At 33.9% G+C, this 24,475-nt stretch overlaps 2 protein-coding genes across 3 annotated transcripts in view; one reads left to right on the forward strand and one right to left on the reverse strand.

Moving 5' to 3' along the window:
* LOC149420247 (UNC93-like protein) overlaps positions 1 to 24,475 on the reverse strand; it is a 265,802-nt gene that overhangs the window by 132,669 nt on the left and 108,658 nt on the right. For both annotated transcript variants that reach the window (XR_016302721.1, XM_089636549.1), the window contains exon 5: positions 3,507 to 3,670. Coding sequence is in view for 1 of the 2 variants with exons in the window: in XM_089636549.1 (XP_089492675.1) it covers positions 3,507 to 3,670 (164 nt within the window). In the remaining variant the exon portion in view is untranslated. The remainder of the gene's footprint in view (positions 1 to 3,506; positions 3,671 to 24,475) is intronic.
* On the forward strand, positions 23,418 to 24,214 carry LOC149420248 (uncharacterized; the record flags this gene model as incomplete). Its single annotated transcript, XM_089636550.1, is given in 2 exon segments — positions 23,418 to 24,065; positions 24,068 to 24,214. Coding segments are annotated over 2 exon segments (795 nt in total), but the record flags the coding sequence as incomplete, so codon positions are not given.

A 24,475-nucleotide genomic window follows, 5' to 3' on the forward strand; every position in this document is an offset into this window, starting at 1 on the left:
GAACGGGCCCTTAGCCAAAAATCAATATTTTACGAATCTCTTCAAATTATTGGTAATTCAGGTTAAAAATGGGATTGCAGGCCTTACGAATGAATTAATAGGTTATCCGATAAATATTTAGTAGATTATGAATATATTATCATGATTTCATGTAAACAATTTCATGAAAACCAGAATATTTTTGCATTATGTACAGCGAAAATTCTATGTTTCGTCATGATATTACCAAGGCAAATCGATAAAATATTCTTTAAAATAAAAAAACATTTTGTATTTAACCATGAATATTTATTATTTTACACATCGACCGGTTTCGCTTAAACCAAGCTTCATCAGGATATAATAATAACTCATCAGGATATTTTTTTTTTTTTTTTATAGTGAATACCTCACAAGAGTCCCAACTGCTCCCGTCTGGAGCCAGTGAGACTATGACATCCCCAATTGGGGGATGTTGTGAGGCTGAAGGTAAGTGGGGAAGGGAAAGAGGAAGGTGGGGAAGTACCTGGCTATTCAGATCTAGTCACTAAACACGGCTAAAGCCATTTGGAGCAACGTTTCAATTCTGAATGGTGGTCTTACACCAGGGCGATACTGGTAGTATCTTCCACTCTGGAACGTGCCGCAAATATACCATATATTATTTTTAATTAATTAATTGTGAAATAACACAAATTAATCAAATAAAATTTATTTGCGCACGCCGGGTTCGAACCCGCGACCTTCGGAATGGCAGTCCAATGCGTTACCACTGGACTATGCCGGCCGTCATATAATAATAACTAAAATTAATCCTGATGAAGCTTGGTTGAAGCAAAACCGGTCAATGTGTAAAATAATAAATATTCGTGGTTAAATACAAAGTGTTTGTTTTATTTTAAAAAATATAATGTCTAACCACAAAGTAATTGCATCTTATGAAAAAAAAAAACATAAAATATTTTTAAATAAATGTTTTTTTAAAAAGGCCTAATTTATTGCGTATGAAAAAATTGATTTCTTCCTGTGTAGTATCAAAATATCTGAGGAACCAACATGGAAATGGGAAGAAGATGAGGTGAGAGAACACGAGAATCACATGTGTGTTATGTGTAATTTTATTACGAGATGTAATTTTAAAAATATATATTATTGCTCTAAACTCAGCACTACGTATATTACGGTTAAAGTGTTACATAATGAGAAAAATTTAGATTTGATATTCTAAAGACCGTAACACGAAAAATTAATATTTTCACAATGCCACATATTTTAAAAACGTTTCTCCGAGTCCCATTCGCTTAAAAATTGCCAGATATTTTACAACTGTTTCTTCCAATTCCATTCTCTTAACAAATTGCCAGATACTGTACAACCGTTTCTTCCAGTTCCATTCTCTTAACAAATTGCCAGATACTTTACAACCGTTTCTTCCAGTTCCATTCACTTAACAAATTTCCAGATACCTTGCAACCGTTTCTCCCAGTTTCATTCGTTTATCAATTTGCCAGATATTTTACAATCGTTTCACCGAGTTCCATTCGTTTATAAACAATCAAAACAAATATTAAGAATTACCGTTAAAAAGGCCGTTTACGGTGAAACTCTTTAGTGGTATTCTAGTAAATAACATAATTATTTGAGTACAGGCAGCTTGACAAAATTGGTCAGTCATAACGTTAGTGTTGGTTTTGTTTTTGAAAAATAGTTCGAATGTTTTTTAGTTTCTCCTTTGACCGCCTGCATAGTTAACAGAGAGCTGTACTTAACCCTAGAAGCCTAATCTATTTTATAGGTACATAAAGCCTTAACATACGTCTCAGAGGCGTACACATGTAAATAACAGCCAGTAGGCCAAAATATACCTACTTGTGCCCTATTTTTCGATGGAAAGTTAAGGTTGGTATGTAAAGTAATAATAAAACACAGTTTTATCAATGAAAACTACTATCACAGGTGTTTATTACAACGAATCAAAACATTATGCTTATATTTAAACAAAAAAATCATCTTCTTAAAAGTCAACTTGAACATATGTTTTTTTTAAATAATCATATATTTTTTAAAGATTATTTTCTTATTGTTAGAGCAAACATTATAAGTAATCAAGCTTATAATTACTAGCTATAATCTTAGAGCAATCTACACAGACATCAACTTTGTGCTCAGAAAATACTAACTTTTTGCACTTGCAGCACACTAATTTCGACATTCTCTTTTTTTTAGCAGCAAAAAGCGCAGTCTTTACGTTTTTTAGTTCTCTTGCTTGAAGTTTATTACCTGAATCAATAGGTTTTGCGAGAATTTGGCTTATATTTTTAAGTCGGAGCTTCAAGTCAGAATCCAAGGCTTGACCGAATCTGTGCTGAGTTGTTTAATGAATTCTCTTTTGCTTGAGAGTTAATTTGATCATTTTGTGGCCATAAATTACAACAGAATTGACTAAAGCCATATTTAAGATGCCATATAAAACAGCCATTGACCATTTATTAGTTTTGCGGCTGCAGGACATTGAGGCACATTTGATCAAATGAATCTACTCCTCCTTTTATTTGGTTCTGGAATCGTGTCTGGTTTGCCACTTGAATTATTAATTATTGCATTTTCAACACAAAAAGATAAAAGGTAAACCATATTTGCAGGTTTTGGCTTGTACGATAGAAGTGTCAGAGGGCCATCAAAACAAAACGTAGAACTGCCAACAGGTCGATATCTCGAGTTCTTCAATTTTTCGTGCATTTCCCGCTTATTTGATCGAATAGTGCCCACTAGATTTAATTTTTAATTTGAGCTGGTTCTCGAGAGGTGCGAACTTTATTCATAGCTTAAGTTTTGTGATATGATTGACCCTTATTTGTTGACTAAACATCCCGCGTCCATTCTTACCGCTAAGAGTATTTTCAGGAACACGATAAATTCGCCCTGAGTTGGCAGATTTCGAAGCATGAGCAGAATCAGATGCTAGGTCAGCTTTTGAAATTTTGAGTCTGCTTCTTCAGTGGGAGCAGATACTTGTAAAGAGAAAGCCTCTTCAGTTACATAGTTATTCTCATATTCGCTTTGAATGTCGTCCAAACTGGCTGTCCTCATGTTCAGAAGCTGATTCTCACAGAGAAAGACTATCTTCTTACTCAAAGATTTTCAAAATGTCGTTACTGTTTAATATATTAGACCATGACATGTTGGCATCTGAAACAATGCCAAAATAAACATAAAATGGACGAAAAATTAACGAAAGTAAAAACAGATAATCTTAGTTAAAAGTTACACAAAGCCTAAACATACGTCTCGCAGGCGTATTATACCTCAAAAACTCAAAAATGGCTGGACTTACCTTAGTGATACAGGTACCATCGGCTAGCTCCCGTCGGCCACTGGGTTGGTTAAAGAGCACGAGACACTAACTTCAATCGTTAGGAAGAGAAATAGAATTTAAGATTGTGTGCACGCCTCGCAGGCGTAGATAAGGCTTCTAGGGTTAATCAAATAAATATTTTAGTTCTCTTTTTATTAGTTTGTATTCTTACCGATTCTTCCTGAGCTCCACTAGTGAAATTTGCACCGCATATCTCCCCCAAGTCTCTGATTGTTGAATTGCTGAGAATTTCGTCTGTCTTTTTAAGGACTTGTATAACTAAGCTCTGCGTTGTGGAGGGAAACGATTCTTCCAAGGGATCAGCCATTGATAGAACTGAAACAAAAAGATATTTGTTAACCTGTGATATTAGTGGAACAAATGCCTGAAAAACTCATTCATACTGTAATAAAAACACATGCAGAATAGAACATGAAAAGGAGATTATTAAATTTATTAATTGATGAAATTTTAATAAGAGGTCAAGAGCATCGGAAATACAATCCAACATGACCGGGTTTTTTGCCACACTTATTGTAATACCATAAGAAAAGAAAACAATATATTTGCACTGCAAAGCTTCTTTGTTGAAGCCGCTCAACAATACTACTTGATGCGTAGTGAAATCTGCTTTGACCATTTTAGGTTGTAGCTTTAAGTTTAAAATTAGAAAAAAAATGTATTTTAATTGTAGAGGTCGCGCAATTTATTTAAGAATTCAATACAAACAAAGCAGTATTGCATTGTTATGGGTTATGCGCCATTACCAACGACGTGAAGGAATACAAAAAACCTAATATCTAACAAGCATTTATGTATCTGTGAAACAGATTAACTGGTTCTGTAAAGTATCGACTCAAAAACCGAATAATTTTTAGTAACAACCACAGTAAAATTTCATTCGTTGAAATGAAAAGTCTGTTCTCAGAAAGCTGATTAAAAACATCATTTAATTCTTGTCAGTTGTCAGAAATCCTCAAGAGCAATTCTAAACAAGAACCTTCCGTGCTTTGCCCTTTAGTTTGGTTTGAACAACCAACACCAGAGATTATTAATATTTACTTCTTTCGGGATTACTTTTAGACAGAAAACACATTTCAGTGGGATGATATTTATTTGAAACACACGGCCTGTGATAATTCTTGTTGGATTATGAAACTGGGAGGTTGAAACTAACAATGTAGCAGAAACGCGTGATTATTTGAAGCAGAAAAAACTCTCGAAAAGTGTAAAAACCATTAAGCGGTCATGTTATTTGTATGATTTTTTTCTGTATCGAACTCCCAGATCAATGCCACTAGTTTCAGTTCGATTGGTTATTTATGTCGTAAGATAGCGATAAGATACCCATTTCATTTTCAAATAACCATAAGATACAATCAAAAAACTCTCACAATGAAAAAAAAAACTTTGTTGAAACTCGAGTGAGTGGAAGCACTAGATGGTAAAAATAATGTCTGATCATCTTCAGATCATATCTTCCTGTTGAACTCTGAACAAAGGAGGGAAGTTAACCTATTAACAAACCACTGCTGACAGAACAATACATTTTGCTCTCTCTCTCTTAAGCACAGTTACTAAAATGGGCTTCTGAGCCTATTTCCAGGTGTTACAATGAAGCCCACGCTTAGGAACAATTAATTATCTGTGGATCAATGAAAAAACTTATTTCAGCAAGTCGTTCTTCGTTGTAAGAAGTTCAGTGCTTAGAATGAATTTATGGCTTTCGTATTTCTTTCTTTATTTAAAGTAGACATCTTTAAGACCCAGATTAATAAATTCCACCTTTCGACCTCGTTTCTATCTTTCGCTTCACAAAGTCCAACAGCAAAATTCCTACTCAAAGAAAAAAAGCTTTTTTTTATATAATCGTGCTGAAACCTATTTTTTCAATATTCGTTCCGAGGCTTGAGCAGAGCATGTTTTAACCATAAAGCTTCCTCGTGATCTCTTGTTAGCCGAATATTCATTTGCCTAAGCCGAAGATAAGTTCATGGCTCCGGGCAGCCGTGAGTGTTTACATAAAAGCCTTCGGATCTTTCTCATTTGTTCGCAGACAAAGCAGAATAACAGACAAATCACAAACCCCAGTGATTTTAAAAATTATTCTCTTAAAGTTTTTCTTCATAGAACTGCTCATACATTAATTACTAAATGTCTGACATATATGATTGACGTTTGTGTGGTTTATTTGAACGTGGAACACAAATTTCTATTTTCATATAAAAGTTGCTAATCTGGCGTTCCCGAAACACATTTAAAATTTATGTACTTTTACTCCGCGAGATTGTTTTTATTACGGCTTTGCATATTATGTTAACACGAAAATAAGAGCTCTCCAGCTTTTTCCTGAAAGCTTGCAGGGTTTTTATTGCGTTATGTTCCTGAAATTACGTTCGTACAATGTTCGAAACGTTATTTACATAATAAGAGAGGTAGCGATGTGAAATAATCCGGGGACCAACTTTGTAGCTGCTTTATAAATATATCTTTTTTTGAAATAAAACACTTTTTTGGTCACTTTTTAGAATAAAATGACCTAATTGTTTAGCTTCTCAAATTGCTAAAAAAATATCGATTCAAACATCGCAGGAACAAATTATTATTTTTAGAATTTTTAATATTCGCATTGGTTTTTGTTATCAACATTAAATTATTAACTCTTTCATAAAAAAAGGATTTTGACATAAATGCTATATTGATTTCTTGCTGTCCTGCACTAAATATTAAATTAAATGAACCTTTTGTATTAAATTTCTCAAATTACCTTTCAAAATATCAAAATCAAGAGACCTAGATTTTTGGTTTTTGTAATTCATCCAATTTAGTACCTTTAAAATATCATAAAATTCCAGGTAAAAAATATTTTTAATGTATCTGGCAGATCTGTAAAATAATATATTCGTTATAAATTCTCTTAATAGAAGTATACTAACAAATTAATTGAATTTCAAATATTCAAACATTCGTGGAAGTGAAATGTTTAACCTCATTATTTCTTATAATTCAGAAAAAGGATTCATTTGATTGCTTCTATCTCCGCTTACAAAAAGTCCTTTGATTTTCCGACTTTTTGAAATACAGGTATAATATATTTATACATGGCCGGACTAAAGAGTTTCGTATTACGCTATCCAATAAATTCAAACGGAGAGCTTTATTATTTTTATTCATTTAACAGGTTTCTGAAAACGGCGTAATATTAAAACAATGGGGTCAGATTTCACACATAAATAACGCTGAATATTATGAACGAAGCTGTTACTTCTTCCACCAACCCTTACTGCAATATCAACATCCCTTAAAAAACAGAAAGGTCATCCCAGTCACACGAGAAAAAGAGTAAAGCAGTACAGCCAAGCAAAAAAATGAAAGCTTTACTAGTGTGTAGTTTTTAGAAACATTAATTGTGTGTTTTTTTTGTTGAGTGGTCTCATTTTGCGAGCACTTGGTTGGGCGGGCTTAAAGTGCTCGTATTATGACAGTGGTGGCTCATGATAAGCGTTGGGGGTGTACGGGCACAACCTCCAAATTGAGTTTCCCAGCACGAGGATCGTTTAACCCCTCATCCCTTTAGGCTATAATATAAAACTAAATTTATTTATTAGTATATAAAAACATACGCTGTAATCAACTTTTTGATTTTTAAGGCAGTAATTTGACAGTAAACGTTTCTCCCCAGTTTCAACACTTAAGTTAAAATACATTATACCTAATTCACAAATATAACAGAGTTGACAAAGTTAACAAGAGTTAAAAAAGTTACGTATATGACAAAGTTAATAGAGTTGATAAAGCTAAGGGAGTTCGTATAGTTAATCTTGATATATTTGACGTAGTGAACAGAATTTACATAGATTTCAAAGAAAATAAATTTTCAAAGCAAAGAAAATTAAAACAATTTACAAAAAATATATTAACAAACTTAACAAGACGTCGTATAAAGGTGAGAATCTACTACTCTTGTGTAATTAGCTATACGCACTGCGGTAGAGCCGGGATAAATTGAATTGAAGTTCTAGTTCCTGAAAATACTGGATAGGCAACCCAGTTTTTCGACACCACAAAATAGAATGACTCTAAGAATTTATCAAAATTTGTGTGTTGGCGCACACTCCTTGCTTCATTTACATTAATGCATCGTGTTATATATACCATTCTATTATTCAGATTCTTGACATGAACCAATTATGTTTATTTGGTCAGCCTCGGTCGTCTCCGACTTCATTTTTGTGCCATATATTAATTCTCCATTAATCCGTTATACATTTCCTAAGCTTTTGAACACCCAGTGTTAATATTTTTCACTACGCTTTCTTTAGCCTTTCGTTCTTTCCACATTTGAAATATAGACAAACATAATTTACTACACTTATGCCTCAGCATTTCTACAGAATGAAGTCTTCTTTCTCTAATACAATCTCTTCCATTTCCACGCAGTTTGCTATTAGCACTCCATTGATTGTATACTGAGAGCCTCGCTTACTGGAAAAATTTTTTCAACATTTTGAGAAGTTGTCAACAGAAGGTTTTATAATATTTGTTGCATTTAAGAACATTGAATATTGGCAAAATAAGTGTATTCCTTCACACATTTCCAAGGTGTTATGATATTTTAAAGAAGTTCAATATTAACCAGAAAATAGATGGTGAAGAAAAGGTTTCATTTTGTTAGCACAAAGGGTTGCTTGTCGCCTTGCAACACATATTATATATATATATTGCAAAAGGATATCCTTTAGCCTCAAGCCAGAGAAACTATGTTGCTAGCGGATCCACGTAATGAAATGTACTTTCATCTGTACTAACAAGTTAGTATGTACATGAAACCTTGTGTGACATGTACAACATACACAATGAAAAGTTTACATAATGTCGTTCATTCTTATATTTCACGTTTTAATGGATCGATTATTTATTTACACTATGTATATTATTTGAATCTATTATTTATGGAAATTATCAGCGGATAATTGAATAGATACACCGATAGAAATGTATAGCGGACGTGTTCTTGTTTCTTGTGATGGTAAAAATACGTAATTTTTTTCTGGAACAGAATTTTATTCAAATTTAAATTGGTGTCATAATTTTTATTTAAAATAGATACACAACCATCTATTCGTTAATCTCTAGTGTGACGGTTGTGTGGTAAAATGTGTATCAGAAGTGTATTGGACGGCAGAGGCTTATTACCTAAAATGTTATGAATGAAACTGTTCTAGCTCGATTACTCATTTTGATAAGATTAAAATCACCGTACACTGGCGTACACCTGCCATATTGCCTTTGCAAGGTTGGATTACTCGCACAACAAACCGAGGGACTTAAGTAATTAATTTTCGGTACTGTGACGCATTTAAAAATGTATTGTTTCGTCTCGTGCCCCTTGCATTCTTTTCAGAGATAAGTATAACTAACAGTATTAACTATCCCGTAGCCAAGTGGGGGAGTAGGTAGTATCCAAAATTTCTATCCTCCTTATTTTAGTTTAAATACTTGACATATGATTTTAGTATTTTAAGTATTCCTGTGCGAATACATAAGTTACCATTAATGATTGACTGAATAATTGGAATTTCTATAGTTTAAAAGCCCATAAGACAGAAAAATTCATGGGGTCGTCGGAAGACCCACTTGGTTACAGACGTTTCAAAAGTTAACACGTGTGGATACCGTACACAGTTTTGCTTAATAAATAGGGAAGCAAACTGGCCCAAACAGTCAGTTGTCCGACGACATTCGGGAAGTATGTGTTTCATTTCCAAATCCTTACCCAAGGTACCCTCAAGAATAACTAAGAAAAAGAGTCAATTTTACTGGAGTGTGCTTCCAGTATAAGGATAATGATTGCTATAATACACAGAGCTCAGTGCTATAATATGGTTATAACCCATCGGGACTTGAACCCGTGTTGTAAATTGGCTAGCTCAGTGAAAGGGTAAGCAGATGAGAACTCGGATAAAATCAGGGGTGAGGAACTCCTTTATTCATTAGTTCGTCCGTCGGTGAGGAGTTTGGAAAAGGCCATCACAATAATAACACATGAGTAAAAGGCACAAGGTATATTAATCATCTTCTAAAGAAAACACAGGGTTGAATTGGATCTCTACTCCCTTCTCTCTCTGTAACGACCGGATGAAACGAGGATTTCACATGTATTAATGATTTGAACACAAGAAAGAGGTGTAACGGAAGCTTACAGGTTTCCAGGTTCTGATGATGGGTAGCGGCATGGCGTGTCGAGTCGTAGATGTACTGCGTCTCCGGGGTACGCAACGGTCAATCGTTATTGCGTCACACTTGGAATTTACCGGAAGCAAGGCTCCGACGGTGAAGCTGGAGTGGAGATGTCGGCACATGTTTGTGACTTGGGTGTGTGATATTAATTATAAACTAGAACAAGATCACGTCTGTTTCTAATAATGCATAATTTGCGCGGCAATCAATGCGAGCGTTGCTGAATTTGTTCCGCGAGCGGCCACGCTGTTGAGGGGACCGGGGTCAAAATTAGACTGACGGCGCGGCGGGAAGCGATGTGTGGAGAACCGTGGACACTGTGGGTGGTCCGTCACGTACGCCGCGGCCGACTGCGTGTGAGTAGAGTGGGGTTAAAGTGAGCATCCTTTTTATGTAGGGTAACTTGTATTACGTAACATGATATATGTCACAAAAGATAGCTGGAAGAAGAAGTTATGGTTGTTGTAGAAAAATGATGGGACATCGAGTGAATCAACATTTTGACTCAGGACACTACTTGAGTGTGTTTGAGACAATGGTTAAATGTGCATAAAGAAGTAGGTACCATATAAAATAAATTCAATAGATTATTGTATTTTGAATCGGATTATCAGGATGTAGATTTAAGTTTAAGTGCTAAATGCTATTTTTTCTCATAAAAAAAACTACCATAATAAATATCAGAAAGAGTAAAGTAACACACCTTTTCTTTGAGCAAACGCTATAAATTAACGCTATAAATTTTTGGTTACTTAAAATAATAAATCTCAGTGCAGAAAATAATCTCAGTTCTCTGCAGAAATCGTTTTGGCGAGAGACCAACCACCAGAATGAAAGCATTGCTTGAAATGGCTTTCGTGACAAGATCTGAATAGCAATACATTGAACGCGATGATATTTATACACAAAATAATAATCAAACTATGACCAAAATACTTTTCAAACATAATTGTATATAACAAGGACACATACATAACACAAAAATGTGCAATAAAATTAGTTTAAAAAAAAGAACGCTTATAAACCAATCAGTTTACTATTCAAAGAAATGAAATACTATAATGCGAAGCCAAAAACTATAAAGCCTATAATAATCTATATATTGAAGCTAGATTGTAGAATACATTTTAATCAAAAGAAAATTAAATAATGTATGCAAGTTATAATAAATTTGACATTTGTAAACTTGGATGTATAAATGGGTAAAATAAAAATTAATAAATAAATTAGTAAAATTTTTCCTTTAATTTCAGACATTACTTTTCTTATGATCGCGAGAAAGTGTTTCTGTATGGATACTTAATTTTTTTGCTGCAATTTGCTTTGAGAACTTTATCTCTCAGCACGAGCAAAGCACCCAGTGAGGCCCACATTATCAAACAATGTTTTATAAAAACTAAATTATAAATATAAATTATTGTGCCTAGTAAAATTAGTTTAAAAGGTTGACATGATGAAATAGATACACAGTGATAATCAACACCTGAAAAGTTGAAACCTACTACACATGGTCAATAAGGTCCCTAGCCGGAGTTATGCCTCTTGCTCGGAAGCAATGCTAGTGGGATTATCTATAATATTATTAAAATTTCCAGAAGTAAATTATTTATATACTACAACATAAATTAATACAAAAAAACATTTTTTTTATTTCAAACTAGCTGTACCCCACCATTCCTTGCTGTGGCTGTGTCTGTATGTGCAGATAGATAAACAATATGGCGTGTTACTTTCACGTCCAACAGGTGGCGCTGTTTATAAAAAACTACACGTTTGTCCAACAAATGGCGCTTTTTTTAAAGCATGTGTTTACGTGTCGTTGGCATTGGTGACATCTTTATAATATAGGTATATAAAAACTCACGCATATTTGAATAAAACGTTGTGTCAAAATTTCAAAGCAATCAGTGTAGAGCTTTCAGAGATTTAAGATTTTGAACAAACGAACACTTACATTTTTATTTATATAGATAGATAAACTGCCCCAAATAATACCAATCCCTTTTCATCATGATATTTCCTACCGACACATAATATGAAACTTTATATAATGTGGTTGATAGAAATAGCTAGTTGTTTCAAACGAACATTTAATTATTGACTGAGCGTAGGGAAGTTCTATTTAACTCGACCGTTTTCCATTTCATTTGTCTGTAAAATTTATTTTTGCAAATTTGAAATCGTCGTGTTTATTTGGACTTTTTTATTGACACTTTCGTACCCACCTATCTGAAGAAGGTTTGAAAAAAGAATTGACATTGAAATAGTGTTGTTTATCTGCACAACTTGGGTAATTCCTTATTTTGTAATAAAACAATATTTCATAAAATATATCGTTTATAATTAAGTACTAATGTAGGCAAAGTTCCTATTTGCAAAATCTTTTGCAAAGGAAATTTTCGTTTTGATTTACAAAACATTTACTTACATTAAGCCACTATATCTTACATAAATATCATTTATATTTATATAAAAATTAATATATCCACAAGCTTAATAATCGTAATAACAATAAAATCCGCCTTCCACTAACACACTCTACAAAATATGCAATAAAATCGCTTAACTATATTGCCTACACACTCTATTACTCTCTTCCAGATATGTATAAAAACAGCAAGCATTTAAAGAATTCAAATGCTTTTAAAAATACATTTAAAATCGAAAATACAAATTTCCTGTCGTGATGTATTTTGTCTTTTTCCTCATTTCTCCTTTTCTATACCACGTATTTGTAACCCTCTTGTAAATACCTACCTTTGCTCTGTGCTAATGTGTATTTCCCTGTTTGTTTCCTTTTTGTTTTAACTTGTTTGTTCTACTGAACCTCCCCTTTTCAATTTTTGTACTGTTTTGTATATGAAACTCATAATTTTGATATCAAATACCAATTTTAAACTTGTACCTGTTAACTTCCACCTATGTATTATAAGTTACTCCCGTCGTACAATGAGTTTTGTAACTCATCGCGATTTCTATAGCAAGAAATGAAAAGACAAAATTGACATTGACAAGAGAAAAAATAGGCACACACTTTTTTGGACGCAAGGTCTTCTCCGTTCATAAAACTAGTACTAATAACTTCCATGCCATTTTGAAAGGTTCCGTAAAAGAATATACTCATTTTTTGATTACATTTATAAACGAATTTTCAGCTTCCAAAGTAAAATTATTTTTTTCTGTTAATGTTCCAACCTTACTAAATTCTCATCCAGAACATTGGTAAATTAAATAATAACTTTAATCCAACGATAAACTTCGATTGGAGTTTTAAAGACTAGCAAAAAGTTTTGCCGGGACGCCTCGGTTAATGAGAAATGCTATAATCTTCTGAGCAAACGTACTTTTAGAAAACCTATTAACTCATTTCATTTAAAATTATATCATTAGTGGATTGTTTTAAACCAGGGACGACGATTGAAAATTAAATATCTTTTCCACGTAACAAAATTTTCTGGGAATTTTTTCGCTTCACCAGTCAAAGACCGTCTTTTCACGTTCACTTCAAGGCCAAAGTAAAAAATGTGAATTCGGTAATTGTAACGAACGATTTGACTATTCTAGTTATATAAACGAAAATATTTATAAATATATCTTTATCGTTTTTATCTCTTAAAATCTTTTTTTATTTATACATTAAAAATGTGGTGAAATGGTCTGACGAGTTTTCCGACCCATTTTATTTGAAAAGTGGCGTAAGGCAAGGAGGAAGCATTTCTCCAGCACTCTTAGATTTATACACTGATGAAGATTACACTGCATCCAAATGGCATAGGCTAAAAGTCGCCTACAATAATGCTTATTGCCAACTATTCCGCCTTCCGAGATACTGCAGCGCTACGGAAGTATACCTAGAGGGACTAGTGCACTCTTTCAGAGCGGTTCTCCGCCACCACATGAGAAGCTTATGACGCAGACTATGCCAATCAAATAAAACTATCATCACTGACATGTTTGCCTGCAAAGAATTCCCTTGATAGCCCTCTGGAGACGGAAGATGTCCAAATATCCTCCATAAACGGCTGCTTGCACACATTTTTCACTTCTATTCCACTTTTTTTTTGCCTATCTGTGTATTCTTATTATTTGTCTTTTATCTTAAAATATGGAATGTATTGCATTGCACTACCCCTGCATATATTCTGGAATAAACTCTTATCATTGTTATTAAATATTATTTGGTAACGTGAACCCCCATTTTTCAATTTTATGTAACAAATAATGTATGTACATAAAATGAGCTGTACTGAAATTATTTTAAATTAAAGAACTTTAAATGAATTATAAAGAAATGAAATAAATTATAGTACAGTTAATAAAATAAAATAATTAAGACAGTTATAAAAACAAACCAATATGTACATAATTATTGGTCCTGTTGTGTATAATATGTCTACTATATATTATGTGAAGGTATATTTTTCATTATTTTAAGATGTATTTTTTAGTAATGTTGCCTTTTTTGTTCTTTGACCCGAATCATAATTTTGTTTGTGAAATGTTTTTTTGTTTCCTTCATTTTTTATCTGGAGTGTTAGAGCGTTGAATGATTTAATTGCCTGATATTTGTCCAAAGATTGTGTCTATCAACGGTATGTTTCGTATGTACGCTCCTCCAACTGGTCGATTAATGTTAGTTTGTGTTTGTTGAAATTTAGTTTTCTTGGTCAATATTGTACTTTAGTAGTGTTTCTATGCATACTTGGCTATATTTAGTACGTCAAACATGTTAAATAGTGGGTCAGTTATTTTATGTTTTCCTATGTCTGAGTAGATTTTTATAATTGTTGTATCTATTTGTGTATTGACTGAGTTTTTATAACTCGATTGTTCTGAGATAGTCAGTAAAAACCCAGTATAAATAAAGTTAAACCAATAGTTTTATCTTTATGACAGTTTTATGTGTAATTTCAGTATGAACGAAAGTTGAGTTTTTTACTGAACCCCAAACAATTATACCGTATTCTACAATCGATTAGAAAGTTGCGTAATATATTGTCTTCATTTGTTTTACTTTAAATATGTTTGTTATGTTCAGGAAAATGTTTATTGCTTTGAGGAGTTATTTTGGGATGTATTTTATATGACGTGTCCATCTGATTATAGTCCATTATGATTACTAGATATTTTATTTGCTCAGTTTTTTCAGAAGATGTTGGTGTCTATGCATTCATGTGTTTTATGGTGTGTGAATTATTTTTGGCTCTCCTTTGGAATTTATACTGTAAATTGTTAATTTTATTTTCGATATGTTTAGTGTAAGTTTGTGTCTAATCAAATTTTCACTTGCATGATTATTAATTCCGATATATTGTAATCCTTATTCCAATCCTTAGATTTGAATAGAAAAACTATATCGTCCGCATAACTGAAAATATCTCCATCTACTTTCATGTTGCAGAGATCATTTATGTAAATAGTTAATAGAACGGACCCTAGTGAGCTTCATTGCGGAACTTTATATGTAATCAGCAGTGGCTTGCTAGTATGGTAATTAATTCTGACTTAGTTTTGTTACTCGTATAACTTTTCATTAAAAAATTCAAGACTTGAAGAGATGAAACTATTTTGTTATTTGAACAGCATTTAATTAAAGTTGTACGATTCTACAAAAAAGGTGTCTGTAGATAAATATTGATGTTATTTACACAAAACATGTAACACTTTTTTGTTTAACATAGATATGTAGGTAGGTTTTTAATTCAATTAAAAGATTACTAGAAAAACATTTAAATCAAACCACAATGATTTAAGTAAATAGATTTCCCCCCCTAGAAACACTCACAATTATAACCTGTGTAATACACGGATTGGCCTAAAATTATTTGGTCCCGAGTGGAAAATTGTATTTGTTATTACGACCGTACGGTCCAATTGGACCCCAATTCTTTAAATAAACATGAAGATGCCGCTTATTTTTTATGACTGCCTTGGAATACGGCTCAGTTAATGACCAAACCGAGGATTATAGTGTATTTTCATACATCGTTATCTTTATGTGTAAAATTTTCTTGATAAACTACAGTTGAATATTTCTTACGGCTGCGGTAGTAATCATAATTTGCTCGAATTATTCAGTTATGTAGTAGTTCTATGAACAGCAGACTTCACGTAATGTTGATGACACAGTCTTGAAATTTCTGCTCATGTGCTCTAGTGGAGTAAAAATGTACTATCAAACAAGACTACCATCCATTATTGATAGGACACGGAATACACGAACAAATTTAAAGAGAGACAAAATGAAAAGCGATCATGTCAAAATAGAACTATATTACGTTCAGTTAAAAAGTTTTAGCAATATGCTAAAAGAATACTGATATTTTTCATTTTTTCCCATTTATTTCCTTATTTTTTTTTGTCTTTTCCTTTGAGATATTAAATAGAATGAAATTTTTGCCACCCTACAACAAGCTCAGCCCAATGAGGTGGTTTATACCATCAAAAATCTATTTTTATCTATCTATTATATACGCTCCTGCCAAGCAGAACTCGCAATTCTATTGGTTTGCATTGAATTCCTCAAAACAATCTAAAATTCATTAAAACTGCAAATATTTGAGGAATCTCCTTCTTGCTTTTAGTGAAACAAATCTTGGAGTGGGATTTATGTCTTAGTACTTTGTACACCCACAGAGTTGGAATTTTTTAACATAGTCTTCTCCATCTGTTTACGTCTCAGCAAGACAAAACAAACAAACGCAAACAAACTCAGTTTGGATGAATGTGAAAAATGCAACTCAACTGCTGGGCTGTCGTTCCACTGGAAATGATTTATTCTCATACTGTAAAAATATCCGAGGAATTATGTCATTCCAAATAACAACAATATGACTGGAATCTCAAGAAAACACGATTAGTTTCCCCAGTAAAGTGATAGTGCAACGTAATCCTGAAATATTGTTGACGTTCTTTATTGCGTAAGGGGAAAATGTGCCCAGTGAAAAAAAACATGGATAAATAAAGAACCACATTCGTTATCTTTGTGAATATTTTACAACAGGATCATGTGAGAAGCTCACATTCAGAATTTTTTGATATCTATCTAATAATTTATTTATATAAAGAAGTACGTATGTGGCGGGCGGCCACGTGGTCAATTACACCGAGCGGGCTGCGTTTGTTTTATTTTTATACAAATCTACTGTCTTATTCCGAGATTGATGATATTTAGCACACTTGACCTTCTAAATAAGAGAAAGGTTATTGTTTATGTCTGATTTCGAAACATTATATGTAAAGCCCGGGAAACGCTGGAGATTTCAGCTACTTTAAGGCGGTCGTCCCACGCGTCGGTAAAGAATCGACAAAAATCGAGTGCAGTTTACCGAGAACCCAGCGATCCATATATGTATTGGGGGCCTGCGAATAGTGTAAACGGGTCTGTACTAGGGGGCGAGTCGAATCGATTTAATGTGTTTCTCATATACAGCGGGCGGTACCAGGTTTTATTGGGCACTCGATATTTATAGCTTGTAATTGTCATTTTTACCAACAACATTGATTTCGGTTAATTGATTTAAAAATATTCTTAAGCTTGTAGTTATATTTCGTATTCTAAATATTTATAAAAAACTACTGAATTTGTCTGAAGCGGTTTATTATAACATATCCGAAAAATAAATAAACGTAAAAAAATACAACAGAATGTGTTACAAAAGGAAGGTTCGAGAATGTTTTAAAACGCGTCACGTAGGCAAATAATTATCTCGATAATCTCGATGACAAGGTTACTGGTACTGCACTGTCGATTTCCTTCCCGCTGTTGCTTATATAGGTAAAAAATAAAACGTTCTCGAACATTCCAGTTGCTACAGTAACAAATAAAAGATAATCCAAGAAGCTTTTTTGGCAAATGCCGAAACTTCTAGAATGACTTCCGAATCAAGAAGTGGCGTATCACTACAAGCTTATTAATAATAGGTACAGCAAAAAAATCCACAAACTCGTTGTCAGTTGGTGACTGATTTGATTCACGGTCGCTTGTTATTTTTTTTACATGTTTCCGCGCTATTCGGCCGTCTTCTCTCAGTCATCTCTTATTATTGCACAAAATACCAACAACACGAAGCAATACATTAATTTCCAGTGTAAATTAAGGTATTAGTCCTCAATATAATATTAAAGTACCCGATGCGAGTTTGAATTACATTTGACATGACATGATAAGATGATATTGGCGTAAAGTCGGTTACAGAAATCTGCAACCCCTACAATAATATTAAAAATAAATAAGTGTAAAATACATCGCACAACATTTCCCGCGTCTTTACAGCACTGGATTATTGTCGATTTTTTACCGACCCGTGGGACGACCGTCTTAATTAATAATGATCGATAATATACGACGTAGTGCACTGGTGAGAGATCACAATTCTAATTTTTAACTTAGCTTGAAATGTCTCTACCTGTTATATTAAGTAACACGATTGTAATCAGACTACCTGGGTAGCGGGCTTGGTACATGGAGATAAATCAATGTTCGCCCTTACGATTAATTAACAGATCTCAATAATGAAACATAAATTTTAAGATCCTATATCGATTTTTCATAATAATATATAATGTCGACACCAAAAAATGGCCAATAATAAATTCGATTAGAATTATGATATGTATTGCTTTTCGTTAGATGGCGCCATGCCTGTTCACAAGTGCTGGCAATCCCCGCATAGTGACAGGTTCGTATAAGCTAAGATTTTCAGTTGAATTATTCTAAAGGCAAGGCCAAACCGCCGCGATCATTTTGCGTCCGCGATGGCGTTCACGGTGAGCGTCCTGTGTGCGTGCAGAACCGTTCACACCAAACTAGCGATCAACTAGCGATCAGCTGGCGTCCGTGGCACTCGTACGTTCGTGTCGGTTGTGTGGTAGGTATAGCTCGGAGCGGGAACCATTTAAATAATCATAATCATGTTTGGAGACGAATCTGAAGAAGAATTATTACTTCTAGCGGCTATTGCAGATGATGAAGATAGTAGCTTATCTACCCTAATAACGAATATTTTCGATTTACGATTTACGGTTTATTTATTTATTAAGTTGGAGTTTATAAATCGGTAATCGAACCTATGTATAGTGGCTATATATTGGATAAGTTGGCCGATTTTTTTAACCACTGCATGTATTTTATTTTTATTTTAATAATATTCGTTATAAGGGTAGATAAGCTATTGGGAAGATGGTGAAAAAGCCCCTGAAAAGTGTAAATTTACTTAAAAGACGGTTTGGTAAGATAAATAATTTCGACGGGTTGGTAGGATAAAATGAAACCCATAATTCAATTTTGTTAGAATTTATGTATATTTGAATTAACTATTTTTTAATGAATTTTAATTACAAGAGTTTCTTTCGATTTCAATATTTTAAATATCAGATTAATGGGGACAAAATTCTTAAGAATGGTTTACACTTACATAAAACAAATTAATCGAACACATATATAATAATTACAACTTCTTTTGTACAAAATATAAACATAGAGCTCTGCTAAAAAAAATACACGCGTTCCGGTGCTGTGTAGTCAATACACATCTCAAAATAAGCGATTTAATATCGGAAAATATGAATATTCATAGCTAATCGATTATGTTTATTATATTTTATATCGAAAGTGATAATAATTGTAATTTAATTGCTGAAAACATGAAAAAACCATCGGCAGATGCTAATTTCGCTGATCATTCTCTTTGTATTTGTACCGACATCATGAGAAATACCACAAACTCAGAGATAATTACGTTGCGTGCAGCGTGCAGATCCTGCAAGCAGCAACTGATCGCGGACGCGAGCGATCGCCGCGTCCAGACGCTGCACAGGACGCCGCGGCCAATCTGAGAACGCTTCGATGTGAACACGTTGCTACAAGTTCATACACAACATCTGATCGCCACCGTGCACGGGATCGCGGACGCGCTTTGAACGCGGCGGTTTGTTCAGGCCTTAACTGAATACACTGTATTAAGACACTGAATAACACTGACTAATCAAATCCAAAAATTGAAACTACAAAATCTTTACCCTATTACATTGCTTTCACAATATTATCGAACACAGTCCCATTAGCTTTAGGAATTGGATTTATTGCAAGGTATCACATGATGTAAGTCAGCAACATTTATTGTGAATGGTTTGGTAAACCTATTTAAAGAGCGTTAAAATTCATAACGTAGACTCCCGTGAGATATAATTTAAGATTGAAGATATTGTTTTATGGCTTTGCTATAAAATTTTCATGGCTAAAATGAGGCATTTTTTATAAACACAGATCATCTTAACATGATTAAAAACACACCAAACGCGCACCCAGAATTTGTAAACGGTTGACATATGTCACATGAGAACGTGTCGCTTCTACGACTCGTTCTTGAGTTTGACAGCTAAGCTGTGGAACAATTTGCCGGCCTCTGTGTTTCCTCCATTCCTAGAACATGGGTCTCTTCAATACCCATGTGGACTCCTTCTTCTACTCAAAAAGACCCTCCACATTGCATTTCCAGAGATGACTAAGGGAAATCATTTTCCTCTGAAAAACTGTATCTTAGAATAAGCATCTTAACCTTTTTTCTGGATCCTTGCCCTAACAGAAGTGGCTCTCATTTGCAAAATGAAGCATGGAAAAAGCAATCGGAAAATGCATGAATTGTGATCACCATATACATGTATACGCTGTAATAATATATTATATTCTGGTATATTTATATACACTCCTAGTACTAATATTTGGCATTTTCAGCGATATTGGATGAATAGTATAGAACGCGTAAAGCGTATAAAAGCGAATAGAGAATGTATGACTTTCTCGAGAATGGTTGAAGAGATCGAGACGCCGCGGGCAGAAATGCAATAAAATATTACGATTTCCACCTTGCACCCAAAATGCACCCAGCTATCAGGTACTTTAGAAGTTATTTAAAACCTCAAATCATTTATAAGTCCCCAAGCACCGCCGGGTACACGTCAGCTAGTATATTATAAATGTACGCTTCTTCCATAAATCTTATATGGAATTTCCATTCAGGCCTTTAAACATTTATAACATTACATCATATGGCCAAGATTTTTAAATATTATTGAAGTGAAACTTCTTTACGCGCGTCATGCAATTTCTAGGACCGGAGTAAAACCGACTCATGACCGAAACGAAAATGCGGGTACCCCCACCACCGATTAAAGTTCATTTGATCTAGTCAAAGTTTTGAAGTAACATATAAATGCTTCTTAGCTCATCTCGACAACTGGCGTTGGTGGTGTAATGGTCAGCATAGTTGACTTCCAAGCAGTTGATCCGAGTTCGATTCTCGGCCATCGCACATTATTTTTTTGTTTTTAACGCCTTTTTCATTCAATATCTTATTTTTTAGTAGGTCAGAACATTTTTTAAAAGAAAATAATATTGCAAAATAATAAAAACACTTATCTCACTGTGATAAAACATTACTCCGCTAGAGCGCGCTTTGCGTTATTGTGTTGGATTAAAATTATTATCTAATCCGTATATTATGATAATTGTATTACATTTATTTAATTAATTTATTTATTTTGATAATATGTAATAATTTACAGAAAAAAAAATTAAAACTATCTCCCTCTGATAAAATATCCGTTCGCTAGAGCGCACTACGCGATCTTGTGTGGGATTCTATTTCTGTACATTGTACATTATTTTTAAAAATATATTATATTTTGGGTGTGATGTAGGTAACATTATAAAACATAACAAGCTCTCATATTTTCAGAACCTACATAATATAATCAATTTATGCGGCTTTGCTTACAGTTGGTGCTCAGCGTGGTTGGCTTTCAATCAGTTAAGCGAGGTTCGATTCTCGGCTGTGGCATTTTTGAAGTGAAACCTTGTTGAGGTGGGGGAGCCGCTCACGAACGTTCTCTCTCTTCTCTTCTTTCCTCTCTCTCAGACACCAGCGAACTGCGCCACGCCAAGCATCAGCTGAAACTAGAAGTTTCACTTCTGTCTTGCGTAGGCTTGACACACCCACTTTTTTTATGTTGATTTCTAACGCAATTTGACAAATTAAGCCATTTTTTAAAACTAAGAAAGACTCCATATATTAGTATTTTAAGGAAAAGTGTACAGGTTTAAATCCCACACAGAATAATAGAGTAAACTTAACAACGAACCAAACTTATTCTCAACCTTGGTTTTAGCTCTCTGTTCCATAATAATTTCTTCATTCTTCTGTCCTCGCCTTCTCATTGCGAACCTTTATTATTTTTTGTGGAAGTTACGATTTTTTTTTGCCAAAGTTTTTAATTATTTATATTGCGCTAGTGATTATACTGTTAATTACAAAATGTATAGTTAGGACGGGACTTCTCGATGCCATAATAAGTTCGGCATTGGAAACATTAATTTAAGTCCGTATTTATTATTACTTGCTTTGTGTTTGTTATAAAACTGTCGTAGGAAGCAATCTCTTTATAAGTCTTGACAAAATACTTGTAATTGCATTTAGTTGAAACATTACGTTATTTTTAATGTATAAGTCAACTGGTTTCGCTTCACCCTAAACCTTTTTTAGGGTTGTAATAAAAAGAGGTTCAGATTATAATTATATTATATAAAAACATTTATATATAAAAAATACAGTGTGTGGCAAAGCCTACGCACAACGGAAGTGAAACTTTTAGTATTCTTCTCTCTCTCTTTTCATTTCATATTATTATTATTCAGAATGCTGTACATTATAGTTTTAAAAAGCATAAATTTATTTATAGGCGTGTTGTTAACAAATGAACGTTTAACTAGATTCCTAATATTGACATATTTATAAGTAGCATGTGATAAAAAAAATTAAAAGTTATAAAAATATGGGATTCGAACCCGGGTCCTGCATAACGAGTGTCGAACGCTCTACCTCTAGACCGCGAAGAGATGTATCTCGCGCGACGAGAACCGCGTAAACAACGTGTACTCCTCAATTTACTTGTCCCGTGAAAATTTTCGTTTTCAAACACGGCAAATGAATAATATCACATAACGTCTCGTTAACGCTTTATATAGGGTCGAATCGAAGATATATCGGCAGTGTGAAGTCATATCTGTCGTTTTTCAAAATATTTCCGTATATTTGTCCGTTTTGGAAAAGATCTATCGTGTTTTAATAGTCTCATCCCCGTATGGAGTCTGAATTTTAAAAACATTTCTAAATTTTGAAAAACTCACTTACGACTGTGTTTTTTGCTAAAAAAACTTATCACGCACGTCTGCGAGGGTAATTAGTCGCGTTATCGGCCTTGATTAGTAATTTTAATGATTCAAAATAAAAAATAAAAAATCAAAATACCGAGCGACTCTACCGGTTAGATTTGTAAACTATATTTCGACCAAAATATCATTTAGGTACCGACCGTTACTTCTAGCCAATTATTCGAGTGAACACCTGCCGGTCTAGAGTCTCACTAAATGGATTTAGACATTTCGGGAGACTCTCGGTTAAAATTAACAAATTTATGTAATTTTTTACTACATTATTACAAATCATGTAGATATCTTCTTATATGTATGCCTGACAAACTAGCAGCACGATAGCATTTTATCACTTTTTCTCGTATTAAAAAAATCACAAAATGAAAAAAAAATAGTTAAAGCGGGGATCGAACTTCGGTTCTTCACGAAGACAGTAGGGCGCTCGGCCTCTAGACCGCAAAGCTGAGTTTGGAGAGTGACCTAAACTAGGTGTATAATATTAGCTAGGCTCCTATAGCGAAATGATCACGGTTTTTCGTGACGGTCATGAGTCGGTTTTAACGCGCGTAAGGAAGTTTCACTTCAATAAATATATATATATATTTTTTTTTAATTTTTTTTTCGAATAAAACAACAAACATGCGAAATAGTAAAGCAGAAAGAACAGACATACAAATCCAACAAGATACCAAAAATATGTATGTGAGCGTGTCGCAATTGGATAAATCTAAATCTCAAGAGGAACGAGCTGAACGAAATCAACAACGACAATTGGAACGGAGAGAAGCGCGCCAGTTCGTAGTTGACACACGCAGAAGAAATGACCGACAACGCCAACAAGTACATCGAGCATTTACATCTGCTTCGTTCCTTCGTCTCGCATTCATGTACGAGCCTGATATTGAATATTCCACTCATCCGAAAGTGCTGTTTGGTGCTATGGACAAAGAATGTCATCATTGCCATGCGCTAAAATTCAAATATGAGTCAGCCGGGATGTGTTGCGCATCAGGAAAAGTGCAACTACCAGAAATTGAGGCACCACCAGAACCATTGAACGACTTGCTCATCGGCATGGATCCAGATGCAAAACTGTTCCTGAAGTCCATTTGCACATTCAATTCATGCTTCCAAATGACTTCGTTCGGAGCAACAAAAATAGTTCACAATACTGCGACAAATGATCAACGATTCAATTCAACGTTCAAAATCAAAGACCAAGTGTACCACAAAGTAGGATCATTGCTGCCGATGCCAAACTAATCACATAATTTTTTCCAAAAATATACTACATGGGCGGTAAGGACATCAAACGTGTGGATGCACGTTGCGGCTACAATAACCTCAATTCGCCTAATGCCAGGCGCATTGTCGGCAAACTGGATGCCTTATTGAATGAGCACAATGAATTATTGAAATTCTTCAAATGAGATTGAGATTTACCCAATTGCGACATACTCACACGCACATTTTTGGTAACTTGTTGGATTTGTATGTCTGTTCTTTCTGCTCTACTATTTCGCATGTTTGTTGCTTTATTCGTTCGACTAAAATTTAAATTTTAATAAAATAAAATTAAAATAATTCGTAAGAATTATACACGCACTGCGTTGTGATACATAAGAAATGCCAAATGAAATGTAAAAAAATCGCGACGCTTCAAATAAACCAATCACCTTCTTGTGAATGAC

Source organism: Hesperophylax consimilis, chromosome 10, assembly GCF_061612785.1.
Source record: "Hesperophylax consimilis isolate HC1 chromosome 10, BYU_Hcon_1.0, whole genome shotgun sequence".
NCBI classification, from domain to species: domain Eukaryota; kingdom Metazoa; phylum Arthropoda; class Insecta; order Trichoptera; family Limnephilidae; genus Hesperophylax; species Hesperophylax consimilis.